The sequence below is a fragment of the Taudactylus pleione genome, unplaced genomic scaffold (genome assembly GCF_031769625.1).
Source record: "Taudactylus pleione unplaced genomic scaffold, aTauple2 ptg000927l, whole genome shotgun sequence".
NCBI classification, from domain to species: domain Eukaryota; kingdom Metazoa; phylum Chordata; class Amphibia; order Anura; family Myobatrachidae; genus Taudactylus; species Taudactylus pleione.
In genome coordinates this window covers 1,571,444-1,595,607 of record NW_028285328.1, presented here as the reverse complement: position 1 = coordinate 1,595,607, position 24,164 = coordinate 1,571,444, and the positions used below count along the sequence as shown (strand labels likewise).

The 24,164-nt window shown below is 46.2% G+C and overlaps 1 protein-coding gene across 1 annotated transcript; it reads left to right on the top strand.

Moving 5' to 3' along the window:
- On the top strand, positions 1-23,471 carry UBAC1 (UBA domain containing 1). Its single transcript, XM_088459687.1, has 10 exons — positions 1-248; positions 4,829-4,949; positions 5,039-5,112; positions 5,333-5,440; positions 6,055-6,157; positions 6,772-6,880; positions 9,225-9,444; positions 19,206-19,292; positions 20,130-20,268; positions 22,935-23,471. Exons 1-10 carry the CDS (start codon positions 111-113, stop codon positions 23,048-23,050), a joined length of 1,215 nt encoding a protein of 404 aa, XP_088315813.1. The 5' UTR covers positions 1-110; the 3' UTR covers positions 23,051-23,471.
- The last annotated feature ends 693 nt before the right edge of the window (positions 23,472-24,164 follow it).

The window sequence follows — 24,164 nt, the reverse complement described above, 5'->3', positions numbered from 1 at the left end:
AGCATGCAGCGGGCGGCACTTCCGGTGAGCGGGGAGTGGGGAATCCTGTCACCGGGCTGCGGGAGTGTTTCCTGCCTATCTTTGGGCCGCGGCTGCTGGGGGGATGCTCCATGTTTGTGCAGGAGGAGAAGATCTTCGCGGGGCGGGTGCTCAGGCTCCATGTCTGCACCATGGGGGGCGCCGAGTGGCTGGAGGAGGTGACGGAGGACATGACCCTGGAGAGGTTGAAGGAGAGGTGCCTGAGACATGTAAGATCATACAGGGTGGGCATATTATAGGGGAGGCTGTGCTGTATCACATAGGGGAGGGGGCCTCAGGGACTGTGCTGTGTCATATAGGGGAGGGGGCCTCAGGGACTGTGCTGTGTCATATAGGGGAGGGGGCCTTCATCTCAGTGACTGCTGTATCATATAAGGGAGGGGACCCCCACCTCAGTGACTGTGCTGTATCATATAGGGGAGGGGGCACCTCAGTGACTGTGCTGTATCATATAGGGGAGGGGGCCTCAGGGACATGTTCTGTATCATATAGGGGAGGGGGCCTCAGGGACATGTTCTGTATCATATAGGGGAGGGGGCACCTCAGGGACTGTGCTGTATCATATAGGGGAGGGGGCCTCAGGGACATGTTCTGTATCATATAGGGGAGGGGGCCTCAGGGACATGTTCTGTATCATATAGGGGAGGGGGCACCTCAGGGACTGTGCTGTATCATATAGGGGAGGGGGCACCTCAGGGACTGTGCTGTATCATATAGGGGAGGGGGCACCTCAGTGACTGTGCTGTATCATATAAGGGAGGGGGCCTCAGGAACATGTTCTGTATCATATAGGGGAGGGGGCACCTCAGTGACTGTGCTGTATCATATAAGGGAGGGGGCCTCAGGGACATGTTCTGTATCATATAGGGGAGGGGGCACCTCGGGGCTGTGCTGTATCATAGGAGAGGGGGTGGGCCGTGCTGTATTATATAGGGGAGGGGGCCCCAGGGACTGCTGTATCATATAGGGGAGGGGGTCCCCACCTCAGTGACTGTGCTGTATCATATAGGGGAGGGGGCCCCAGGGACTGTGCTGTATCATATAAGGGAGGGGGCCTCAGGAACATGTTCTGTATCATATAGGGGAGGGGGCACCTCAGTGACTGTGCTGTATCATATAAGGGAGGGGGCCTCAGGGACATGTTCTGTATCATATAGGGGAGGGGGCACCTCGGGGCTGTGCTGTATCATAGGAGAGGGGGTGGGCCGTGCTGTATTATATAGGGGAGGGGGCCCCAGGGACTGCTGTATCATATAGGGGAGGGGGTCCCCACCTCAGTGACTGTGCTGTATCATATAGGGGAGGGGGCACCTCAGTGACTGTGCTGTATCATATAAGGGAGGGGGCCTCAGGAACATGTTCTGTATCATATAGGGGAGGGGGCACCTCAGTGACTGTGCTGTATCATATAAGGGAGGGGGCCTCAGGGACATGTTCTGTATCATATAGGGGAGGGGGCACCTCGGGGCTGTGCTGTATCATAGGAGAGGGGGTGGGCCGTGCTGTATTATATAGGGGAGGGGGCCCCAGGGACTGCTGTATCATATAGGGGAGGGGGTCCCCACCTCAGTGACTGTGCTGTATCATATAGGGGAGGGGGCCCCAGGGACTGTGCTGTATCATATAGGGGAGGGGGTCCCCACCTCAGTGACTGTGCTGTATCATATAGGGGAGGGGGTCCCCACCTCAGTGACTGTGCTGTATCATATAGGGGAGGGGGTCCCCACCTCAGTGACTGTGCTGTATCATATAGGGGAGGGGGTCCCCACCTCAGTGACTGTGCTGTATCATATAGGGGAGGGGGCCCCCCCTCAGTGACTGTGCTGTATCATATAGGGGAGGGGGCCCCCCCTCAGGGACTGCGCTGTATCATATAGGGGAGGGGGCCTCAGGGACTGCGCTGTATCATATAGGGGAGGGGGCCTCAGGGACTGCGCTGTATCATATAGGGGAGGGGGCACCTCAGCGGCTGTGCTGTATCATATAGGGGAGTAGGCCCCAGGGGCTGTGCTGTATCATATAGGGGAGGGTGCCCCAGGGACTGTGCTGTATCATATAGGGGAGGGGGCCCCAGGGACTGTGCTGTATCATATAGGGGAGGGGGGCCCCAGGCACTGCTGTATCATATAGGGGAGGGGGTCCCCACCTCAGTGACTGTGCTGTATAATATAGGGGAGGGGGCACCTCAGTGACTGCTGTATCATATAGGGGAGGGGGCACCTCAGTGACTGTGCTGTATCATATAGGGGAGGGGACCTCAGGGACTGCGCTGTATCATATAGGGGAGGGGGCACCTCAGGGGCTGTGCTGTATCATATAGGGGAGGGGGCCGCAGGGACTGTGCTGTATCATATAGGGGAGGGGGCCCCACCTCAGGGACTGTGCTGTATCATATATGGGAGGGGGTCCTACATCAGAGGCTGAGGGGTGTCATATAGGGGAGGTAGTATATGCATACCTAGTCTATATGCTGGTTAGTACACACGGAATAAGTTATGGTTGGGAGTATGTGAGATTGCACATTGGTAGCACATGGTAGTATGTGAGATTGCACATTGGTAGCACATGGTACTATGTGAGATTGCACATTGGTAGCACGTATTGGACATACTGATGTTTCTCACACATTGACCCATAAAATTGCTGTAAGCATCTGTCCTGGCTGTGCGAGGGATAAGGTGATTTCTCCATGTATGACGCCTCTGTAGGTGTAATAGATACAGATGATTAGCGACTCCCTCTGCAAATTACTCTGAAAGTATTTCTGTCGCCTACACACGATGGTGGCGGCCGTCCTGTGGGCTTCAGATTCCGGTTTAGTTTTCACAGGTGCCGCTGGCTTTTAGTGAAGGAATTTGCTGCGTTGTCAGGACCCTGCCCATACTGTGTGTGTGTGTGTGTGTGTGTGTCTAGCACACCTTTAAAAATAATGTTTTATTTTCTATTTATTTTCTATTCTTCAGAATTTCAGGCAAATATTGAAATGTATATACGCATATTCACCTTGTGGTGGCGCTGTTGCTGGCTTCCATAGGTGGCATAATAAGTGCGATTATACGGCCTTTGTATAGGAAGGTGCGGGGGGGGGGGACGTATTGGGACAGTTCAGTTTGGCTGATTATTACGGTGTGTCTATGAAACCGATGTATCTTTGAAGTGCAGCTGATCTACATTCCCTCCAAAATATGCTAATGTTTACCAAAGCTCCGCCGGCATAGGGACTCCACTGCATCGGTACGATCGACGCACATCAGCCCGTCACGCACAATTACAGCAGGTCTGACCAGCAGCAGAAACTGCAAGACTCGATGCACGCAGGGAGCGCTCATGCTGTGTATGCAATCGCAGTGGCTAATTTATGCACGCCCACGAAACGGCGTTCAAACGGACAGACACACCTGCGTTTTACTGACCACTCCCCCGTCACCACCACCAAACGCTGACAGCCTGTCACTCACTTGTCCTTTGTGCTTTCGATCGCTGCGCACGAGCAGTGCGGCTTGTACGCATGCGCAATGGCAAACAATCGCTCGACTGCGTTCATCTATTTTGCATACGCTGATAACAGAGAGCAGTAGCTTGCACTCAGCCGCAAAACAAACCATTTAAATGTTAAACGTCTGAGGTTGTGGCAAGGTATGGAAATGTTTCCGTATAGGTGTGAGTGTTAGTGGCACTCTCATCCCAAGCAGGCTATATTTGGGTGTATTTGGTCCCTGTGAATGAGGCCGGTGATTCAGTCTGTCACATTACACCCTTGCAGTGCTGGTTCTGTCACACGCAGACGTGATCTGTCCCCAGTCCTAGTTCTAATAATACATCCCCAGTGCTGCCTCTATTTATACAGCAGGACCTATTAGAGAGACGGTCCGTCTTCGCAGCGAGAACCGGCGCTCTAATTGCTCAGTGCCCATGAAAGAGACCTCTATTAACACCTGCCAGGATCTTACCACCCGTCCTATTGCCATCGATGTATTGTTACAATTAAGCACATTAAAAATTGAACCTGGGCTTTGTGACTTTAAACTGAGTATTATATACTAGCATTCCCTGCATTACCTAAACCACACCCAGGTTTATCATAGCCACACCCCCTGTTTTGTATATTTGTGTTTCATGCGGATTACACTGTTGCATTAAGGACCAATTATACTAGGTGTGATGTAAACATAATCTACCATCCCCACCGCTGGGTGGGGTCATTGTTTTACCCCCAAGTACAGGCTGCGAGCATCTTAATTGCCGCGCTGCCTGAACAATGGCGCCAGCGAAACATTACCCTATCCGTCTGCATTACAGGCAGTTTTTCCACCAAAGACTCAGCAGGGAAAAGGCTTATTTCTCTGCAAATGTAACTTTGTTTCCCGAGACTCCTCAGTGTCCTGTGTGTGGGGCTCCGGGTGGGACAGGCAGTGTAGTGTTACAGTAACTCGCTGCTATGGGAATATTTAGACCTGACATTCGCTGTAGTGGTGGGCTCAGCAGAGAGCATTCTGGGAGCAGGTCCTGCGGCTGACATAATACTTGGCACACACAGCCGCTATTTGAGTAGCTGGGAATGCTACTGTACTGTAATGTATAAATACCCGGGGGGATTATAGCCAGAGTGCAGTGATGTATCCGCCGAATCCTCTGGCAGAGGACAGTAGTGTTTCCCCAGTTCTTTATCCCATACTTGCCAGGTACTGTAGTAAAAATGTCTGCAGGAGAGATGCAACTCATTTCCGAAAGTCTTATTCGCCCGTAAACTCCGCTGACGCTGAGATATTTCTCGTTTTCCCACCCGCAGTGTGCCCATGGCAGCCTGGAAGACCCCAAGAGCCTCACCCATCACAAGCTGGTCCATGCTTCCTCCGAGCGCGTTTTGTCCGACACAAAGACGGTCGCAGAGGAGAATATTCAGGACAGAGGTGTCCCAGGGCAGGGAGATTATTCTGGTTTCTGTAGTCCAGCTGGTGAGGTCAGTAGCAGAACTTACCTGTCTGTCCTCTCTCCACAGATGTCTTGCTGTTAATTAAAAAGAGGGCTCCGCCCCCACCGCCAAAGATGGCCGAAGTGTCTTCTGAGGAGAAGGTGGGTTGAAGTGCAGTCTTTGGGGTCTGTTTGTTCTTAGGATGGTATCACAAGGGAAAGTGTTCTCTTCTGTAACCAGAGATACATTTTATTGCCATCTTCGGCCAGAGAAACCATTATCTGCCTATTTCCATTAAGTAACACAAGTGAAAGCTGCCATGTAGCGTGCTTTGTGCCGTTAGGATGAAAGCTCTGACATAGACTGATTTGTACTTCACAGCGGAAGCAGGAGGCGAAGGCTCCAGACAGGGACGCCATTCTCAAAGCCACTGCGGGTCTGCCCGCTCGCAACGCAGATCGAACCATTGCTCATCACAACACGCGGGACGTAAGTTTGTCTGACGCTATTGTCTTTTCCTGTCGTGCGTATTTGAGACTCTGCCTCTTGCTTCTAGGTGTCCCTGTGGGTGCGCAATGATTGGGGCGTAAGCCGTGTAAATCTTGTATCATTAAATAACAGAAAAAGTTTCCTTTAAAATGACATTTATCCGTCGGACATCTCCACGCCTGACACGTCCCTTATTCTGCGCCGAATGCCGTTTATCCTTATTTCATCTAAAGCAGCTGGTTAGATATAAATGATCCGGTTTCCTCGCCCAATGTTTGCGCTTTTTTTTTGCTTTACCGCTTGGTCTGTTTTCTAAGCTGCTAATTAGATGTCTGCCAAGGGCAGGGCAGGTCTGCACAGTGATGTATCATTACAAGCAGGATGTATTATTACAAGCAGGTAAGGATCGCTGCACCCCAATATTTACATTTTCCCATAAGGAGCATGAAAGTAAATCACCCTGACGTTTCCACTACAGGAGAATGTTTACTAGCGGTGCAGGATTCATATTACCGACCGTCGTGGTGGTTGTCCAGTAATAGTTTCAATAAGTGTAAATAACACAAGAGGCAGACGTCTGGCCCTGGGGTAAAACCTTCGTCGTTCTCATCTAGTTTCAGACTGAACTGCGGAAGATTTTGGTGTCTCTTATCGAAGTTGCGCAGAAGTTGCTGGCCCTGAACCCAGACGCTGTCGAGCTCTTTAAGAAGGCAAATGGTAAGTGCAGTTTGCCGGTATATCACCAACACTCGCTCTTGAACAATGGAAAGTAACTCCCGTTTTTGCAGGTAGGCAGAGGGGACAGATCCTGTTATCTGGGCGTCGCTTTAGAAGGAGATGCGGTTTCGCACTTGTTGCTGTTTGTGACTGGGGGTAGTTGTGTCCTGTAACAGAGGGTCTTCATTGGCCCCCCAGTCACTGACCGTTCATTCTCTGAGCCCTGAGTTTAGTCTGACTATGGGAGAGAGAGATCTGCTGCAGTTATGTGTATTACATGGCGGCTGTTTTCCCCAGACTCTTACGTGTCTCTCTCAGAACCAGTTGGAAGGAGTGTGAGGACCAGTCAGAAGATGCAGCTGGTTAATGGTCCCTCCTGATCACTTTTCCACTCAGCAGTCTCTTAGAGATGGTTAACAAAATAAATCTGCACATTATGTATTATGGAACCAGGAAAACATGACTGCAAATAGCAGCGTTAGGCTCTCTGGCTATAGGGTCAGTATAGTAATAAGCTATAAACTAGCTGTCCCCTACCCCTGGTATCTGTAAGATGTAAATGACCGTAATGTAACGGTGTGTGGCACGCTCAACTCTCGCTACTGTCATTTCAGCCATGTTGGACGAAGATGAGGAAGATCGTGTGGATGAAATTGCATTAAGGCAGCTCACAGAGATGGGTTTCCCTGAGAGCCGAGCGGTGAAGGCCCTCCGGTTAAATCAGTAGGTACTTCTGTCTTGTGACTTGTAAGAGAGAGATTGTAAGCTAGCGAGCAGGGCCTTCCTACCTATATCTGTCTGTTTTATTACCCAGTTTTGTTCTATGAATCTTTCCAATTGTACAGCGCAATGGAACATGTTGCGCTATATAGGAAACTAATAATACAAAGAGTACTGCACCCTGTACACCCCGGGACACAGCTGGGCCCAGTGCTGGAGGCAGTAATGCTAACCATTACACCATCTGTGCTGCACCCTGTACACCCCGGGACACAGCTGGGCCCAGTGCTGGGGGCAGTAATGCTAACCATTACACCATCTGTGCTGCACCCTGTACACCCCGAGACACAGCTGGGCCCAGTGCTGGAGGCAGTAATGCTAACCATTACACCATCTGTGCTGCACCCTGTACACCCCGGGACGCAGCCGGGCCCAGTGCTGGGGGCAGTAATGCTAACCATTACACCATTTGTGCTGCACCCTGTACACCCCGGGACACAGCTGGGCCCAGTGCTGGAGGCAGTAATGCTAACCATTACACCATCTGTGCTGCACCCTGTACACCCCGGGACACAGCCGGGCCCAGTGCTGGGGGCAGTAATGCTAACCATTACACCATCTGTGCTGCACCCTGTACACCCCGAGACACAGCTGGGCCCAGTGCTGGAGGCAGTAATGCTAACCATTACACCATCTGTGCTGCACCCTGTACATCCCGGGACACAGCTGGGCCCAGTGCTGGAGGCAGTAATGCTAACCATTACACCATCTGTGCTGCACCCTGTACACCCCGGGACACAGCCGGGCCCAGTGCTGGAGGCAGTAATGCTAACCATTACACCATCTGTGCTGCACCCTGTACACCCTGAGACACAGCTGGGCCCAGTGCTGGAGGCAGTAATGCTAACCATTACACCATCTGTGCTGCACCCTGTACACCCTGAGACACAGCTGGGCCCAGTGCTGGAGGCAGTAATGCTAACCATTACACCATCTGTGCTGCACCCTGTACACCCCGAGACACAGCTGAACCCAGTGCTGGAGGCAGTAATGCTAACCATTACACCATCTGTGCTGCACCCTGTACACCCCGGGACACAGCTGTGCCCAGTGCTGGAGGCAGTAATGCTAACCATTACACCATCTGTGCTGCACCCTGTACACCCCGGGACACAGCCGGGCCCAGTGCTGGAGGCAGTAATGCTAACCATTACACCATCTGTGCTGCACCCTGTACACCCTGAGACACAGCTGGGCCCAGTGCTGGAGGCAGTAATGCTAACCATTACACCATCTGTGCTGCACCCTGTACACCCCGAGACACAGCTGTGCCCAGTGCTGGAGGCAGTAATGCTAACCATTACACCATCTGTGCTGCACCCTGTACACCCCGGGACACAGCCGGGCCCAGTGCTGGAGGCAGTAATGCTAACCATTACACCATCTGTGCTGCACCCTGTACACCCCGAGACACAGCTGTGCCCAGTGCTGGAGGCAGTAATGCTAACCATTACACCATCTGTGCTGCACCCTGTACACCCCGGGACACAGCCGGGCCCAGTGCTGGAGGCAGTAATGCTAACCATTACACCATCTGTGCTGCACCCTGTACACCCTGAGACACAGCTGGGCCCAGTGCTGGAGGCAGTAATGCTAACCATTACACCATCTGTGCTGCACCCTGTACACCCCGAGACACAGCTGAACCCAGTGCTGGAGGCACCACTGCTCATTGTTAACTTCATAACGGGTGTGATATAAAAAGTCGACATTTTGAATATCCGCACCAGAATGTTGACTTTGTGAATTTTGACAGTCGGCATGTCGTCGATGGGATTTAACATTCCTTTAGAATGTAGCCCTGACCGCAGCCCAACCCTAAAATCTGCTGTGATATACAGTGTGAACATTATGACTTCATGCCCTTCATAACTCCTACATGGAGGGACAACTAGTGACACCCGATCCCCCGATATCTCCGTGCTGACAGGCGGCTCCGGAAGGCCTTTCCCGATGATGACGTCATTTTTCAAAAGAGATTCAGGAACGGCGTTCTGTTTCGTTCTCCCTGAAAAATAACCCTGCCCGCCCCTCCTTGGCTCCGCCCTCCTTGTCTCGTCGCATATTTGTAATCAGAGGGTGAGCAGGGTGACTATAAGGGATGTGAAGTCTGTACAGATGTCCTGCACCTAAGGGTGAAAGGTTGCCCACTGTATCTGTCCAGTACAGGCTCTTTAACAGTCCATATAGTCATTTAATAATCTATTATATCTCTTTCTGTTCATTTCTTACAATCGGATGTTCCTCTTCTTTTCTGTTGCTCTTGATGTCCATGTCCGTTTTCCAGCATGTCGGTGACGCAGGCTATGGAGTGGCTGATCGAGCACGCTGATGATCCCGGGGCAGACGCGCCTCTCCCAAGTGAGAACGCATCGGATGCTGCAAGTGCTTCAACCCAAATGGACTCCAGATGCAGCCTAGAAGCCGGCGCGGAGGACCCGAAAGACGAGCTCACTGAAATCTTTAAAAAGATACGGAGGAAAAGAGAATTTCGCCCTGACCCCCGAGTACGTTACACGTTCTGTATGTGAATGACTTCAAGCTTTGCCGGCCTGGGCTCTTGGCCGATTCTACCAGCTGGGGGAGGGGGATGTATTGACAAATGTTATTTTCCTAGTTCTAGTTCCTAAGTTCTTTGTTTTAGGAACTTTGTAATGAAATGAGGACTATGGGGCTGATTCATTACTGTTTGCAACTGCGATTACACACGCAATTGCGTTCTGCGCATGCATATGTGTACCGGCCACTGCGATCGGGACAGCGGTTGCAGTGACTACGTAGACCCATCGCAGAGTGATTGACAGGAAGTGCCATTTGTGGGAGGTGACGTGGGGCGTAGTCCGGGAAACGCAGGCGTGCCAGAACGTTTGAACGCCATTGCGTGGGCATTTATAAATTAGCCACTGTGATGCCATACTCAGCCTGAGGACACATAGCGTGCGCTGAGGTGAGCAATTCCTGAGTAAGGTCAGAGCCTGTGTAAGTGTGTGTGAGGCTGCGATGGTACCGACGTTACCGATGGTTTCGCAGTCTTGCTAAGTATTACGTATGTGTGTAAGGTAAGGTGGGCGTCCTTATGTAGTGCTGCGATGGCATAGCGATCACAATGGATTAGCATACTATCGCAGTGAGACTGCGTGCGTAATCACGGTTGTGATACTTACTGATTCAGGCGCTGTGCGCATTTTATGTCAGATGCAGTTTTTGACACCAGTCACCTAATTTTGCGCCTGCCTTTATGGGTAAGATGGCGGTGTCAGCGGGGGTGTTAAAGTCCTCTCTTGTTGTGAGAGGTTCATGAGATCTTATTTTGTGGGCTGGATTATATAAATAAGCTGGACAGGTGCAGAAAGCTATAATAAGTACAGTATATATGATATTGTGTCCTAGGCGGTCATTGCTGTCATGGAGATGGGCTATAATGAGTACAGTATATATGATATTGTGTCCTAGGCGGTCATTGCTGTGATGGAGATGGGGTATAATAAGTACAGTATATATGATATTGTTTCCTAGGCGACCATTGCTGTGATGGAGATGGGGTATAATAAGTACAGTATATATGATATTGTGTCCTAGGCGGTCATTGCTGTCATGGAGATGGGCTATAATGAGTACAGTATATATGATATTGTGTCCTAGGCAGTCATTGCTGTGATGGAGATGGGCTATAATAAGTACAGTATATATGATATTGTGTCCTAGGCGGTCATTGCTGTGATGGAGATGGGGTATAATAAGTACAGTATATATGATATTGTGTCCTAGGCGGTCATTGCTGTCATGGAGATGGGCTATAATGAGTACAGTATATATGATATTGTGTCCTAGGCGGTCATTGCTGTGATGGAGATGGGCTATAATAAGTACAGTATATATGATATTGTGTCCTAGGCGGTCATTGCTGTGATGGAGATGGGCTATAATAAGTACAGTATATATGATAGTGTCCTAGGCGGTCATTGCTGTGATGGAGATGGGCTATAATAAGTACAGTATATATGATATTGTGTCCTAGGCGGTCATTGCTGTGATGGAGATGGGGTATAATAAGTACAGTATATATGATATTGTGTCCTAGGCGGTCATTGCTGTGATGGAGATGGGGTATAGTAAGTACAGTATATATGATATTGTGTCCTAGGCTGTCATTGCTGTGATGGAGATGGGGTATAGTAAGTACAGTATATATGATATTGTGTCCTAGGCGGTCATTGCTGTGATGGAGATGGGCTATAATAAGTACAGTATATATGATATTGTGTCCTAGGCGGTCATTGCTGTGATGGAGATGGGGTATAATAAGTACAGTATATATGATATTGTGTCCTAGGCGGTCATTGCTGTCATGGAGATGGGCTATAATGAGTACAGTATATATGATATTGTGTCCTAGGCGGTCATTGCTGTGATGGAGATGGGCTATAATAAGTACAGTATATATGATATTGTGTCCTAGGCGGTCATTGCTGTGATGGAGATGGGGTATAATAAGTACAGTATATATGATATTGTGTCCTAGGCGGTCATTGCTGTGATGGAGATGGGCTATAATGAGTACAGTATATATGATATTGTGTCCTAGGCGGTCATTGCTGTGATGGAGATGGGCTATAATAAGTACAGTATATATGATATTGTGGCCTAGGCGGTCATTGCTGTGATGGAGATGGGATATAATAAGTACAGTATATATGATATTGTGTCCTAGGCGGTCATTGCTGTGATGGAGATGGGCTATAATAAGTACAGTATATATGATATTGTGTCCTAGGCGGTCATTGCTGTGATGGAGATGGGGTATAGTAAGTACAGTATATATGATATTGTGTCCTAGGCGGCCATTGCTGTGATGGAGATGGGGTATAATAAGTACAGTATATATGATATTGTGTCCTAGGCGGCCATTGCTGTGATGGAGATGGGGTATAATAAGTACAGTATATATGATATTGTGTCCTAGGCGGTCATTGCTGTGATGGAGATGGGGTATAATAAGTACAGTATATATGATATTGTGTCCTAGGCCGTCATTGCTGTGATGGAGATGGGGTATAATAAGTACAGTATATATGATAGTGTCTTAGGCGGTCATTGCTGTGATGGGGTATAATAAGTACAGTATATATGATATTGTGTCCTAGGCGGTCATTGCTGTGATGGAGATGGGCTATAATAAGTACAGTATATATGATATTGTGTCCTAGGCGGTCATGGCTGTGATGGGCTATAATAAGAACAGTATATATGATATTGTGTCCTAGGCGGTCATTGCTGTGATGGAGATGGGGTATAGTAAGTACAGTATATATGATATTGTGTCCTAGGCGGTCATTGCTGTGATGGGGTATAATAAGTACAGTATATATGATATTGTGTTCTAGGCGGTCATGGCTGTGATGGGGTATAATAAGCACAGTATATATGATATTGTGTCCTAGGCGGTCATTGCTGTGATGGAGATGGGGTATAATAAGTACAGTATATATGATATTGTGGTCATTGTTTCCTAGGCGGTCATTGCTGTGATGGAGATGGGGTATAATAAGTACAGTATATATGATATTGTGTCCTAGGCGGTCATTGCTGTGATGGGGTATAATAAGTACAGTATATATGATATTGTGTCCTAGGCAGTCATTGCTGTGATGGAGATGGGCTATAATAAGTACAGTATATATGATATTGTGTCCTAGGCGGTCATTGCTGTGATGGAGATGGGGTATAATAAGTACAGTATATATGATATTGTGTCCTAGGCGGTCATTGCTGTGATGGAGATGGGCTATAATGAGTACAGTATATATGATATTGTGTCCTAGGCGGTCATTGCTGTGATGGAGATGGGGTATAGTAAGTACAGTATATATGATATTGTGTCCTAGGCGGTCATTGCTGTGATGGAGATGGGGTATAATAAGTACAGTATATATGATATTGTGTCCTAGGCGGCCATTGCTGTGATGGAGATGGGCTTTAATAAGTACAGTATATATGATATTGTGTCCTAGGCGGTCATTGCTGTGATGGAGATGGGGTATAAGTACAGTATATATGATATTGTGTCCTAGGCCGTCATTGCTGTGATGGAGATGGGGTATAATAAGTACAGTATATATGATAGTGTCTTAGGCGGTCATTGCTGTGATGGAGATGGGGTATAATAAGTACAGTATATATGATATTGTGTCCTAGGCGGTCATTGCTGTGATGGAGATGGGCTATAATAAGTACAGTATATATGATATTGTGTCCTAGGCGGTCATGGCTGTGATGGGCTATAATAAGAACAGTATATATGATATTGTGTCCTAGGCGGTCATTGCTGTGATGGAGATGGGGTATAGTAAGTACAGTATATATGATATTGTGTCCTAGGCGGTCATTGCTGTGATGGGGTATAATAAGTACAGTATATATGATATTGTGTCCTAGGCGGTCATTGCTGTGATGGGGTATAATAAGCACAGTATATATGATATTGTGTCCTAGGCGGTCATTGCTGTGATGGAGATGGGGTATAATAAGTACAGTATATATGATATTGTGGTCATTGTTTCCTAGGCGGTCATTGCTGTGATGGAGATGGGGTATAATAAGTACAGTATATATGATATTGTGTCCTAGGCGGTCATTGCTGTGATGGAGATGGGGTATAATAAGTACAGTATATATGATATTGTGTCCTAGGCGGTCATTGCTGTGATGGGGTATAATAAGTACAGTATATATGATATTGTGTCCTAGGCAGTCATTGCTGTGATGGAGATGGGCTATAATAAGTACAGTATATATGATATTGTGTCCTAGGCGGTCATTGCTGTGATGGAGATGGGGTATAATAAGTACAGTATATATGATATTGTGTCCTAGGCGGTCATTGCTGTGATGGAGATGGGCTATAATGAGTACAGTATATATGATATTGTGTCCTAGGCGGTCATTGCTGTGATGGAGATGGGGTATAGTAAGTACAGTATATATGATATTGTGTCCTAGGCGGTCATTGCTGTGATGGAGATGGGGTATAATAAGTACAGTATATATGATATTGTGTCCTAGGCGGCCATTGCTGTGATGGAGATGGGCTTTAATAAGTACAGTATATATGATATTGTGTCCTAGGCGGTCATTGCTGTGATGGAGATGGGCTATAATAAGTACAGTATATATGATAGTGTCTTAGGCGGTCATTGCTGTGATGGAGATGGGGTATAATAAGTACAGTATATATGATATTGTGTCCTAGGCGGTCATTGCTGTGATGGAGATGGGCTATAATAAGTACAGTATATATGATATTGTGTCCTAGGCGGTCATGGCTGTGATGGGCTATAATAAGAACAGTATATATGATATTGTGTCCTAGGTGGTCATTGCTGTGATGGAGATGGGGTATAGTAAGTACAGTATATATGATATTGTGTCCTAGGCGGTCATTGCTGTGATGGAGATGGGCTATAATAAGTACAGTATATATGATAGTGTCCTAGGCGGTCATTGCTGTGATGGGGTATAATAAGTACAGTATATATGATATTGTGTTCTAGGCGGTCATGGCTGTGATGGGGTATAAGTACAGTATATATGATATTGTGGTCATTGTTTCCTAGGCGGTCATTGCTGTGATGGAGATGGGGTATAATAAGTACAGTATATATGATATTGTGTCCTAGGCGGTCATTGCTGTGATGGAGATGGGGTATAATAAGTACAGTATATATGATATTGTGTCCTAGGCGGTCATTGCTGTGATGGGGTATAATAAGTACAGTATATATGATATTGTTTCCTAGGCGACCATTGCTGTGATGGAGATGGGGTATAATAAGTACAGTATATATGATATTGTGTCCTAGGCGGTCATTGCTGTGATGGAGATGGGGTATAATAAGTACAGTATATATGATATTGTGTCCTAGGCGGTCATTGCTGTGATGGGGTATAATAAGTACAGTATATATGATATTGTTTCCTAGGCGACCATTGCTGTGATGGAGATGGGGTATAATAAGTACAGTATATATGATATTGTGTCCTAGGCGGTCATTGCTGTGATGGAGATGGGCTATAATAAGTACAGTATATATGATACTGTGTCCTAGGCGGTCATTTCTGTGATGGAGATGGGCTATAATAAGTACAGTATATATGATATTGTGTCCTAGGCGGTCATTGCTGTGATGGAGATGGGCTATAATAAGTACAGTATATATGATATTGTGGTCATTGTGTCCTAGGCGGTCATTGCTGTGATGGAGATGGGCTATAATAAATACAGTATATATGATATTGTGGTTATTGTGTCCTAGGCGGTCATTGCTGTGATGGAGATGGTCTATAAGTACAGTATATATGATATTGTGTCCTAGGCGGTCATTGCTGTGATGGAGATGGGCTATAATAAGTACAGTATATATGATATTGTGTCTTAGGCGGCCATTGCTGTGATGGAGATGGGGTATAATAAGTACAGTATATATGATATTGTGGTCATTGTGTCCTAGGCGGTCATTGCTGTGATGGAGATGGGGTATAATAAGTACAGTATATATGATATTGTGTCCTAGGCTGTCATTGCTGTGATGGAGATGGGGTATAATAAGTACAGTATATATGATATTGTGTCCTAGGCGGTCATTGCTGTGATGGAGATGGGGTATAATAAGTACAGTATATATGATATTGTGTCCTAGGCGGTCATTGCTGTGATGGAGATGGGGTATAATAAGTACAGTATATATGATATTGTGTCCTAGGCGGTCATTGCTTTGATGGAGATGGGCTATAATGAGTACAGTATATATGATATTGTGTCCTAGGCGGTCATTGCTGTGATGGAGATGGGGTATAGTAAGTACAGTATATATGATATTGTGTCCTAGGCGGTCATTGCTGTGATGGAGATGGGGTATAATAAGTACAGTATATATGATATTGTGTCCTAGGCGGCCATTGCTGTGATGGAGATGGGCTTTAATAAGTACAGTATATATGATATTGTGTCCTAGGCGGTCATTGCTGTGATGGAGATGGGGTATAAGTACAGTATATATGATATTGTGTCCTAGGCCGTCATTGCTGTGATGGAGATGGGGTATAATAAGTACAGTATATATGATAGTGTCTTAGGCGGTCATTGCTGTGATGGAGATGGGGTATAATAAGTACAGTATATATGATATTGTGTCCTAGGCGGTCATTGCTGTGATGGAGATGGGCTATAATAAGTACAGTATATATGATATTGTGTCCTAGGCGGTCATGGCTGTGATGGGCTATAATAAGAACAGTATATATGATATTGTGTCCTAGGTGGTCATTGCTGTGATGGAGATGGGGTATAGTAAGTACAGTATATATGATATTGTGTCCTAGGCGGTCATTGCTGTGATGGAGATGGGCTATAATAAGTACAGTATATATGATAGTGTCCTAGGCGGTCATTGCTGTGATGGGGTATAATAAGTACAGTATATATGATATTGTGTTCTAGGCGGTCATGGCTGTGATGGGGTATAAGTACAGTATATATGATATTGTGGTCATTGTTTCCTAGGCGGTCATTGCTGTGATGGAGATGGGGTATAATAAGTACAGTATATATGATATTGTGTCCTAGGCGGTCATTGCTGTGATGGAGATGGGGTATAATAAGTACAGTATATATGATATTGTGTCCTAGGCGGTCATTGCTGTGATGGGGTATAATAAGTACAGTATATATGATATTGTTTCCTAGGCGACCATTGCTGTGATGGAGATGGGGTATAATAAGTACAGTATATATGATATTGTGTCCTAGGCGGTCATTGCTGTGATGGAGATGGGGTATAATAAGTACAGTATATATGATATTGTGGTCATTGTGTCCTAGGCGGTCATTGCTGTGATGGAGATGGGCTATAATAAATACAGTATATATGATATTGTGGTTATTGTGTCCTAGGCGGTCATTGCTGTGATGGAGATGGTCTATAAGTACAGTATATATGATATTGTGTCCTAGGCGGTCATTTCTGTGATGGAGATGGGCTATAATAAGTACAGTATATATGATATTGTGTCCTAGGCGGTCATTGCTGTGATGGAGATGGGGTATAATAAGTACAGTATATATGATATTGTGGTCATTGTGTCCTAGGCGGTCATTGCTGTGATGGAGATGGTCTATAAGTACAGTATATATGATATTGTGTCCTAGGCGGTCATTGCTGTGATGGAGATGGGCTATAATAAGTACAGTATATATGATATTGTGTCTTAGGCGGCCATTGCTGTGATGGAGATGGGGTATAATAAGTACAGTATATATGATATTGTGGTCATTGTGTCCTAGGCGGTCATTGCTGTGATGGAGATGGGGTATAATAAGTACAGTATATATGATATTGTGTCCTAGGCGGTCATTGCTGTGATGGAGATGGGGTATAATAAGTACAGTATATATGATATTGTGTCCTAGGCTGTCATTGCTGTGATGGAGATGGGGTATAATAAGTACAGTATATATGATATTGTGTCCTAGGCGGTCATTGCTGTGATGGAGATGGGGTATAATAAGTACAGTATATATGATATTGTGTCCTAGGCGGTCATTGCTGTGATGGAGATGGGGTATAATAAGTACAGTATATATGATATTGTGTCCTAGGCGGTCATTGCTTTGATGGAGATGGGCTATAATAAGTACAGTATATATGATATTGTGTCCTAGGCGGCCATTGCTGTGATGGAGATGGGCTATAATAAGTACAGTATATATGATATTGTGGTTATTGTGTCCTAGGCGGTCATTGCTGTGATGGAGATGGGCTATAATAAGTACAGTATATATGATATTGTGGTCATTGTGTCCTAGGCAGCCATTGCTGTGATGGAGATGGGCTATAATAAGTACAGTATATATGATATTGTGGTCATTGTGTCCTAGGCTGTCATTGCTGTGATGGAGATGGGGTATAGTAAGTACAGTATATATGATATTGTGTCCTAGGCGGTCATTGCTGTGATGGAGATGGGGTATAATAAGTACAGTATATATGATATTGTGTCCTAGGCGGTCATTGCTTTGATGGAGATGGGCTATAATAAGTACAGTATATATGATATTGTGTCCTAGGCGGCCATTGCTGTGATGGAGATGGGCTATAATATGTACAGTATATATGATATTGTGGTTATTGTGTCCTAGGCGGTCATTGCTGTGATGGAGATGGGGTATAGTAAGTACAGTATATATGATATTGTGGTCATTGTGTCCTAGGCGGTCATTGCTGTGATGGAGATGGGCTATAATAAGTACAGTATATATGATATTGTGGTCATTGTGTCCTAGGCGGTCATTGCTGTGATGGAGATGGGGTATAGTAAGTACAGTATATATGATATTGTGTCCTAGGCGGCCATTGCTGTGATGGAGATGGGCTATAATAAGTACAGTATATATGATATTGTGGTCATTGTGTCCTAGGCGGTCATTGCTGTGATGGAGATGGGGTATAGTAAGTACAGTATATATGATATTGTGTCCTAGGCGGCCATTGCTGTGATGGAGATGGGCTATAATAAGTACAGTATATATGATATTGTGGTCATTGTGTTCTAGGCGGTCATTGCTGTGATGGAGATGGGCTATAATAAGTACAGTATATATGATATTGTGTCCTAGGCAGTCATTGCTGTGATGGAGATGGGGTATAAGTACAGTATATATGATATTGTGTCCTAGGCGGTCATTGCTGTGATGGGGTATAATAAGTACAGTATATATGATATTGTTTCCTAGGCGACCATTGCTGTGATGGAGATGGGGTATAATAAGTACAGTTTATATGATATTGTGGTTATTGTTTCCTAGGCGGTCATTGCTTTGATGGAGATGGGGTATAATAAGTACAGTTTATATGATATTGTGGTTATTGTTTCCTAGGCGGTCATTGCTGTGATGGAGATGGGGTATAAGTACAGTATATATGATATTGTGTCCTAGGCGGTCATTGCTGTGTTGGAGATGGGGTATAATAAGTACAGTTTATATGATATTGTGGTTATTGTTTCCTAGGCGGTCATTGCTTTGATGGAGATGGGGTATAATAAGTACAGTTTATATGATATTGTGGTTATTGTTTCCTAGGCGGTCATTGCTGTGATGGAGATGGGGTATAAGTACAGTATATATGATATTGTGTCCTAGGCGGTCATTGCTGTGTTGGAGATGGGGTATAATAAGTACAGTTTATATGATATTGTGGTTATTGTTTCCTAGGCGGTCATTGCTTTGATGGAGATGGGCTTTGATGAAAAAGAAGTGATTGATGCTCTTCGTGTCAACAACAACCAACAAGACGCGGCCGTGAGTAGTAATCGCACACTCCTCACACCGCGCACACGACCAACCCCTGACCTCTGCGCAGTTACTAATAAGCCTAAAAGATGTAACACTGTATTGTAGTGAGAAACTGGTTCTAGTACTAGTGTTATTTTATTTTGCATGGATTAGATCAAACAGACCCATAGTTAAAGATTTGTCTCATTGTAATTTGTTTTCTTTTTACGATTTAACTGCTCTGCTCCTGTGCGGTGTGTGACCGGGGACTGTCTGTGCTCCTGTGCGGTGTGTGACCGGGGACTGTCTGTGCTCCTGTGCGGTGTGTGACCGGGGACTGTCTGTGCTCCTGTGCGGTGTGTGACCGGGGACTGTCTGTGCTCCTGTGCGGTGTGTGACCGGGGACTGTCTGTGCTCCTGTGCGGTGTGTGACCGGGGACTGTCTGTGCTCCTGTGCGGTGTGTGACCGGGGACTGTCTGTGCTCCTGTGCGGTGTGTGACCGGGGACTGTCTGTGCTCCTGTGCGGTGTGTGACCGGGGACTGTGTCTGTGCTCCTGTGCGGTGTGTGTGACCGGGGACTGTGTCTGTGCGGTGTGTGTGACCGTGGACTGTCTGTGCTCCTGTGCGGTGTGTGTGTGTGACCGGGGACTGGGTCTGTGCGGTGTGTGTGACCGGGGACTGTCTGTGCTCCTGTGCGGTGTGTGTGACCGGGGACTGTGTCTGTGTGGTGTGTGTGACCGGGGACTGTCTGTGCTCCTGTGCGGTGTGTGTGTGACCGGGGACTGGGTCTGGGCTCCTGCTCGTGACCTTTGAACTGTCTGTTTTATAGGATGTAATAGCCAAACAACTTCTCATTGTTTCAGTGCGAGTGGCTGTTGGGAGACCGGAAACCATCTCCGGAGGATCTGGATAAGGGAATTGACACCTCTAGTCCTCTATTCCAAGCCATCCTCGACAACCCAGTTGTACAACTAGGCCTAACTAACCCTAAAACACTGCTAGGTAAGTGCGTGACACCACATATTAACGCTTAACTCCCAATTGTCTGCTCTATTTAGATCGGGCAGCCTTGTAGGGCTTCTGTTCTAGGGTTACATGATAAAGCTCCCCCCTACATCAGAGCTGGGCTCCAAAAATCTGTTCCTGGTGTCCGTAAGTGGACAGGAACGCAGAACATTGGGACCCCAAAAGTGATGTTCCCTATACAGGCTGCAGTAACGTAGATATTTAGGTTCCCGGCTAAGACCACGCTATATGACTGTGTCTGTAATGTACATCTCTCTCCTCTCTGAGCCTCCTCGGGTTTCCCATGTGATTGACGCTATAAAGTATTCATGGCGATGTATCATCGGTGACCTCTCATTCTCGTGCTGGGGGGAGGGAGGCCAGGGAATGGTAATAGTTCCTTTGCTTGTGTTATAATACACGCCCTGCTCTTCTATGGACATTAATAGCACTGAGGAACTCTGAGGCCATCCAGGTCGCATGTCTCTGTTTTGGGAGCTGAGCGTTGCCTTTTGTTGGTCCCTGTTCTGTTGCTTTCATCACTCTGGGTCTATCCGGTGTCATTTGCTATCCCAGCCCGTAGTTACAGCTGTAAGAGATCTCGTAGCTGCCCTGTGCCCGTTCCTGGCTGTCAGATCTATCACCAGCCTGGGCCAAGGCTGAAATAGTAACACTGCAAATACTTTGCCCTTCTTTGAGTTCACAGTCTTATCGGCCGGTCGGATTTCACACTCCCTGCCCGTCCCAACTCGCAGGAAGAACTTTATTGTTTTACGTATGTATACAGATCTGTCCTCATACCCTGTTGCTGAAGTCGCTGCAAATAGCCCCTCTTGGCTCGCCAGATCCTGGTCGTCCTGTCCGCGCCAAGTGGCCCTCGCACAAAATGTGCATATTAGTCGCATAAATCAAACTGGGAACAACAAAAATACTTCTCTAGATTTTTTTTTTTCTTTAAATCCAATAATTTTTATTGTTTTTTTTTATTTTTAATGCATAATAAAGTTACATTGTAAATAATACAATAAAATAACAAAAAACTACTAAATACAAAAAAAAGAAAAAGGGAAATGTGCGTGGTCTCACTTCACAGCATTTAAATAGCAAATGAATTATATTCCTTCCTTCACATGACTTGCAAACAGCAGATATATAACTTGACCTATACATATATACGGCAACGCCCCTTCACACAACAACATTCACGTCCTATGAGAACGTAAGACCCTGGAGTTAAGCACTGAACAGGTTAGACACAGTCATCCTTGAACAACTATGTGGAGAATTGAGCCATCTTTCCCAGGTAGCATAGTATTTCTGCACTGCATTTCTGGCGGTATAAACATACTTTTCATGTGCAGCAACCACCCCAACCAAGGATAGCCATGTTCCCAGGTTTGGCCCTGAAGTCGCCATCCACTCCCTTGCTATACATACTTTGGCAAGCGTACATAGATTAGTAGTGTATCGTATGGCATGTTTATCGATTGTGTCTGCATCAATACTTCGCTAGATTTTGATGTGCGACTGAGTGTGAGGGGTTTATATTCAGCTGTGAAAAGCGTGGAGGAGTTGCCCATAGCAACTAATTGGCTTTGAAGTAGCATTTATCAAGTACAGTCTATAAAATAATAGGTAGGAGTTGATTGGTTGCTATGGGCAACTTCTCTACGCTTTTCACTGCTTGATAGATAAACCCCTTAAGCTGCCCCCATACACCAGACCAACTTTCCCTCAACCATCCAACTAGCTGGTTGGTTGGAATGAAAATCCGGTGATGTATGGGATGGCAATCCGCCATTTGCTCCCAAACACCGGAAAACGGAGGAAGCTGCTGTCGGACAAGTTGTTTAAATCAAACCGCTATAACCAACTTTCCTGAACGACCTTTCTGGTGTTTGGGAGCAAATGGCGGATTGTCATCCCATACAACCACAAGATTATCCGTGCATAGACGCCCCTGCCGCCTTCTCTTCTGCGAGCGCACACGCAGACCAGCGTACACATCGGGAACACCGGCCGCCATCCACCACTTGTGGTTAGTCTGACCTGTCTCTAATTCTGTGCGTTTCTGCACACGCAGAGCGCTCTTGTGCTGCGGAGGTGATGGCACTGGCTAAATTATAGGCGACCATTAAACGGCGTCCAAGCGGTAAGATGCACCAGCGTTTTTAAGACCACCCGCCCGTCACCTCCCCCTAAACGCTATGCTGCATGCACACAGGATAGAAAATCACTCCGCTGCGTTGATATTGGCAACTGCGATCCAATCTGAATCGGGCCCTGTGAGTGGCGTTTTGCTGCGTCCGCGATGCGAATAGGACCAAAAAATTTATAAAACAAGATGGGGTGCTACTCCAATCGGAGCGGCTAAGTCGCGCCGTAATTCGTGGCGTATGGATGCGCTGTATATGGGACACATACATCTAGAATCTCCAGAACATTTCACTGCAGCTATTTTCCCCCTTGTTTTGCCTTCTAACGTCCGGTGGCATTAAGGCCTGATCTTCTTATGCCAGTTATGTGTCTGTGGCATACACGCAGGGGGCGTTTCCTGGTCTGCCGCAATATCCAGCCGCGCCATTCACTAGACGCCTGAATCCTCAGCAGAGGTCTCCTCACTTTATAAACCTTTTACATTCTGCTTTGTTCTTTGTTTCTAGCTTTTGAAGATATGCTTGAAAACCCATTGAACAGCACCCAGTGGATGAACGATCCAGAAACTGGTCCCGTAATGCTTCAGATATCTAGGATTTTTCAAACCTTAAACCGCACGTAGGAGGCGCCGTCTGCCCAGTGCCCAGGAGCCTCTCCCAGCTGCATTGCGTCCTAGGACTTGGAAGTGCGAATACCAAAACCTTAATGATTATTACTATTTTGTTCATGTTCATCTTATTTTTCGCTATTCTGGGCCCCGTTTTGTTCTGCTGGAGGGCGTTGTGAGTGTCGTCATTAATCATGGACTCTGCTTAGACTCGTGGTGATGTTGTTGGAGTTTTGTGGTTAGAGGGGGGCGCTGGTCATATGCCGCCAGAATAACTCAGGTACTGGCATGTGCGCTACGGTCACGTGATTATTCTGGTTTGCGGGTAGGTATAACGGTTTTGCAGAGCTAATCGCTGTGACGCCATTACCTCTGGCATCTGCCCGGTGAGACGAGCAGCCCGAGTGCCTCCAAATAAAGCGGCTTGTGTTGTGTATTTTGTATTTGCGCTGGGTTTACTCAACCGGCACCTTGGCGGTGATCACAATTATGAAAAACAATCTGTTGGTGAATTATTAAAAGAAAAAAAAAGAAGAAAAAAAAGTTTAGTAAAATGACAATAAATAAATCAGGGCAACACCTTTTCCCGGGGCCAAAGGTTCCACAGAGGAGATTTTTAGGACTTTATCTAGTTGTAGCTCAACAACTTCTCTAAAATCACAAGTTGCTGGAAGATGAATATAACGTATGCTAAAAAGATCAATGTTTTTAAGAATGTCACTTAAATACCTCCGGACGCCCTGCAGCGCATAACCATGGCGAGAAATTAGACTGAAGTATGTATTTCCTCGGGTCCCCTGTGCTCTAATCCATGCTATGAAGAAATAGTGAGACGTCTGTATAGTCGCCATATTGACCGCAAGCAGGTTTTAAGTTATCTCTATTAATTTTACCTTTTTTTTTTTTATTATTATTATTTATTATTCTCGTGCAAATTGATTTTGTGTTTTATCTGTGAGATGGCATCGGATCATGAACTTTGGGGGAGGGGAGGTGGTTTTTGTAATAGTTTAAAATATATATTTAATTGAAACATTCTGCATATCATTAATTGTATTAAAGTGAATGGTGTCATCAGTATTAACACTTGAGCTGTGAGCGATGTCCACACCCCAGTCAGCTGGGGCTC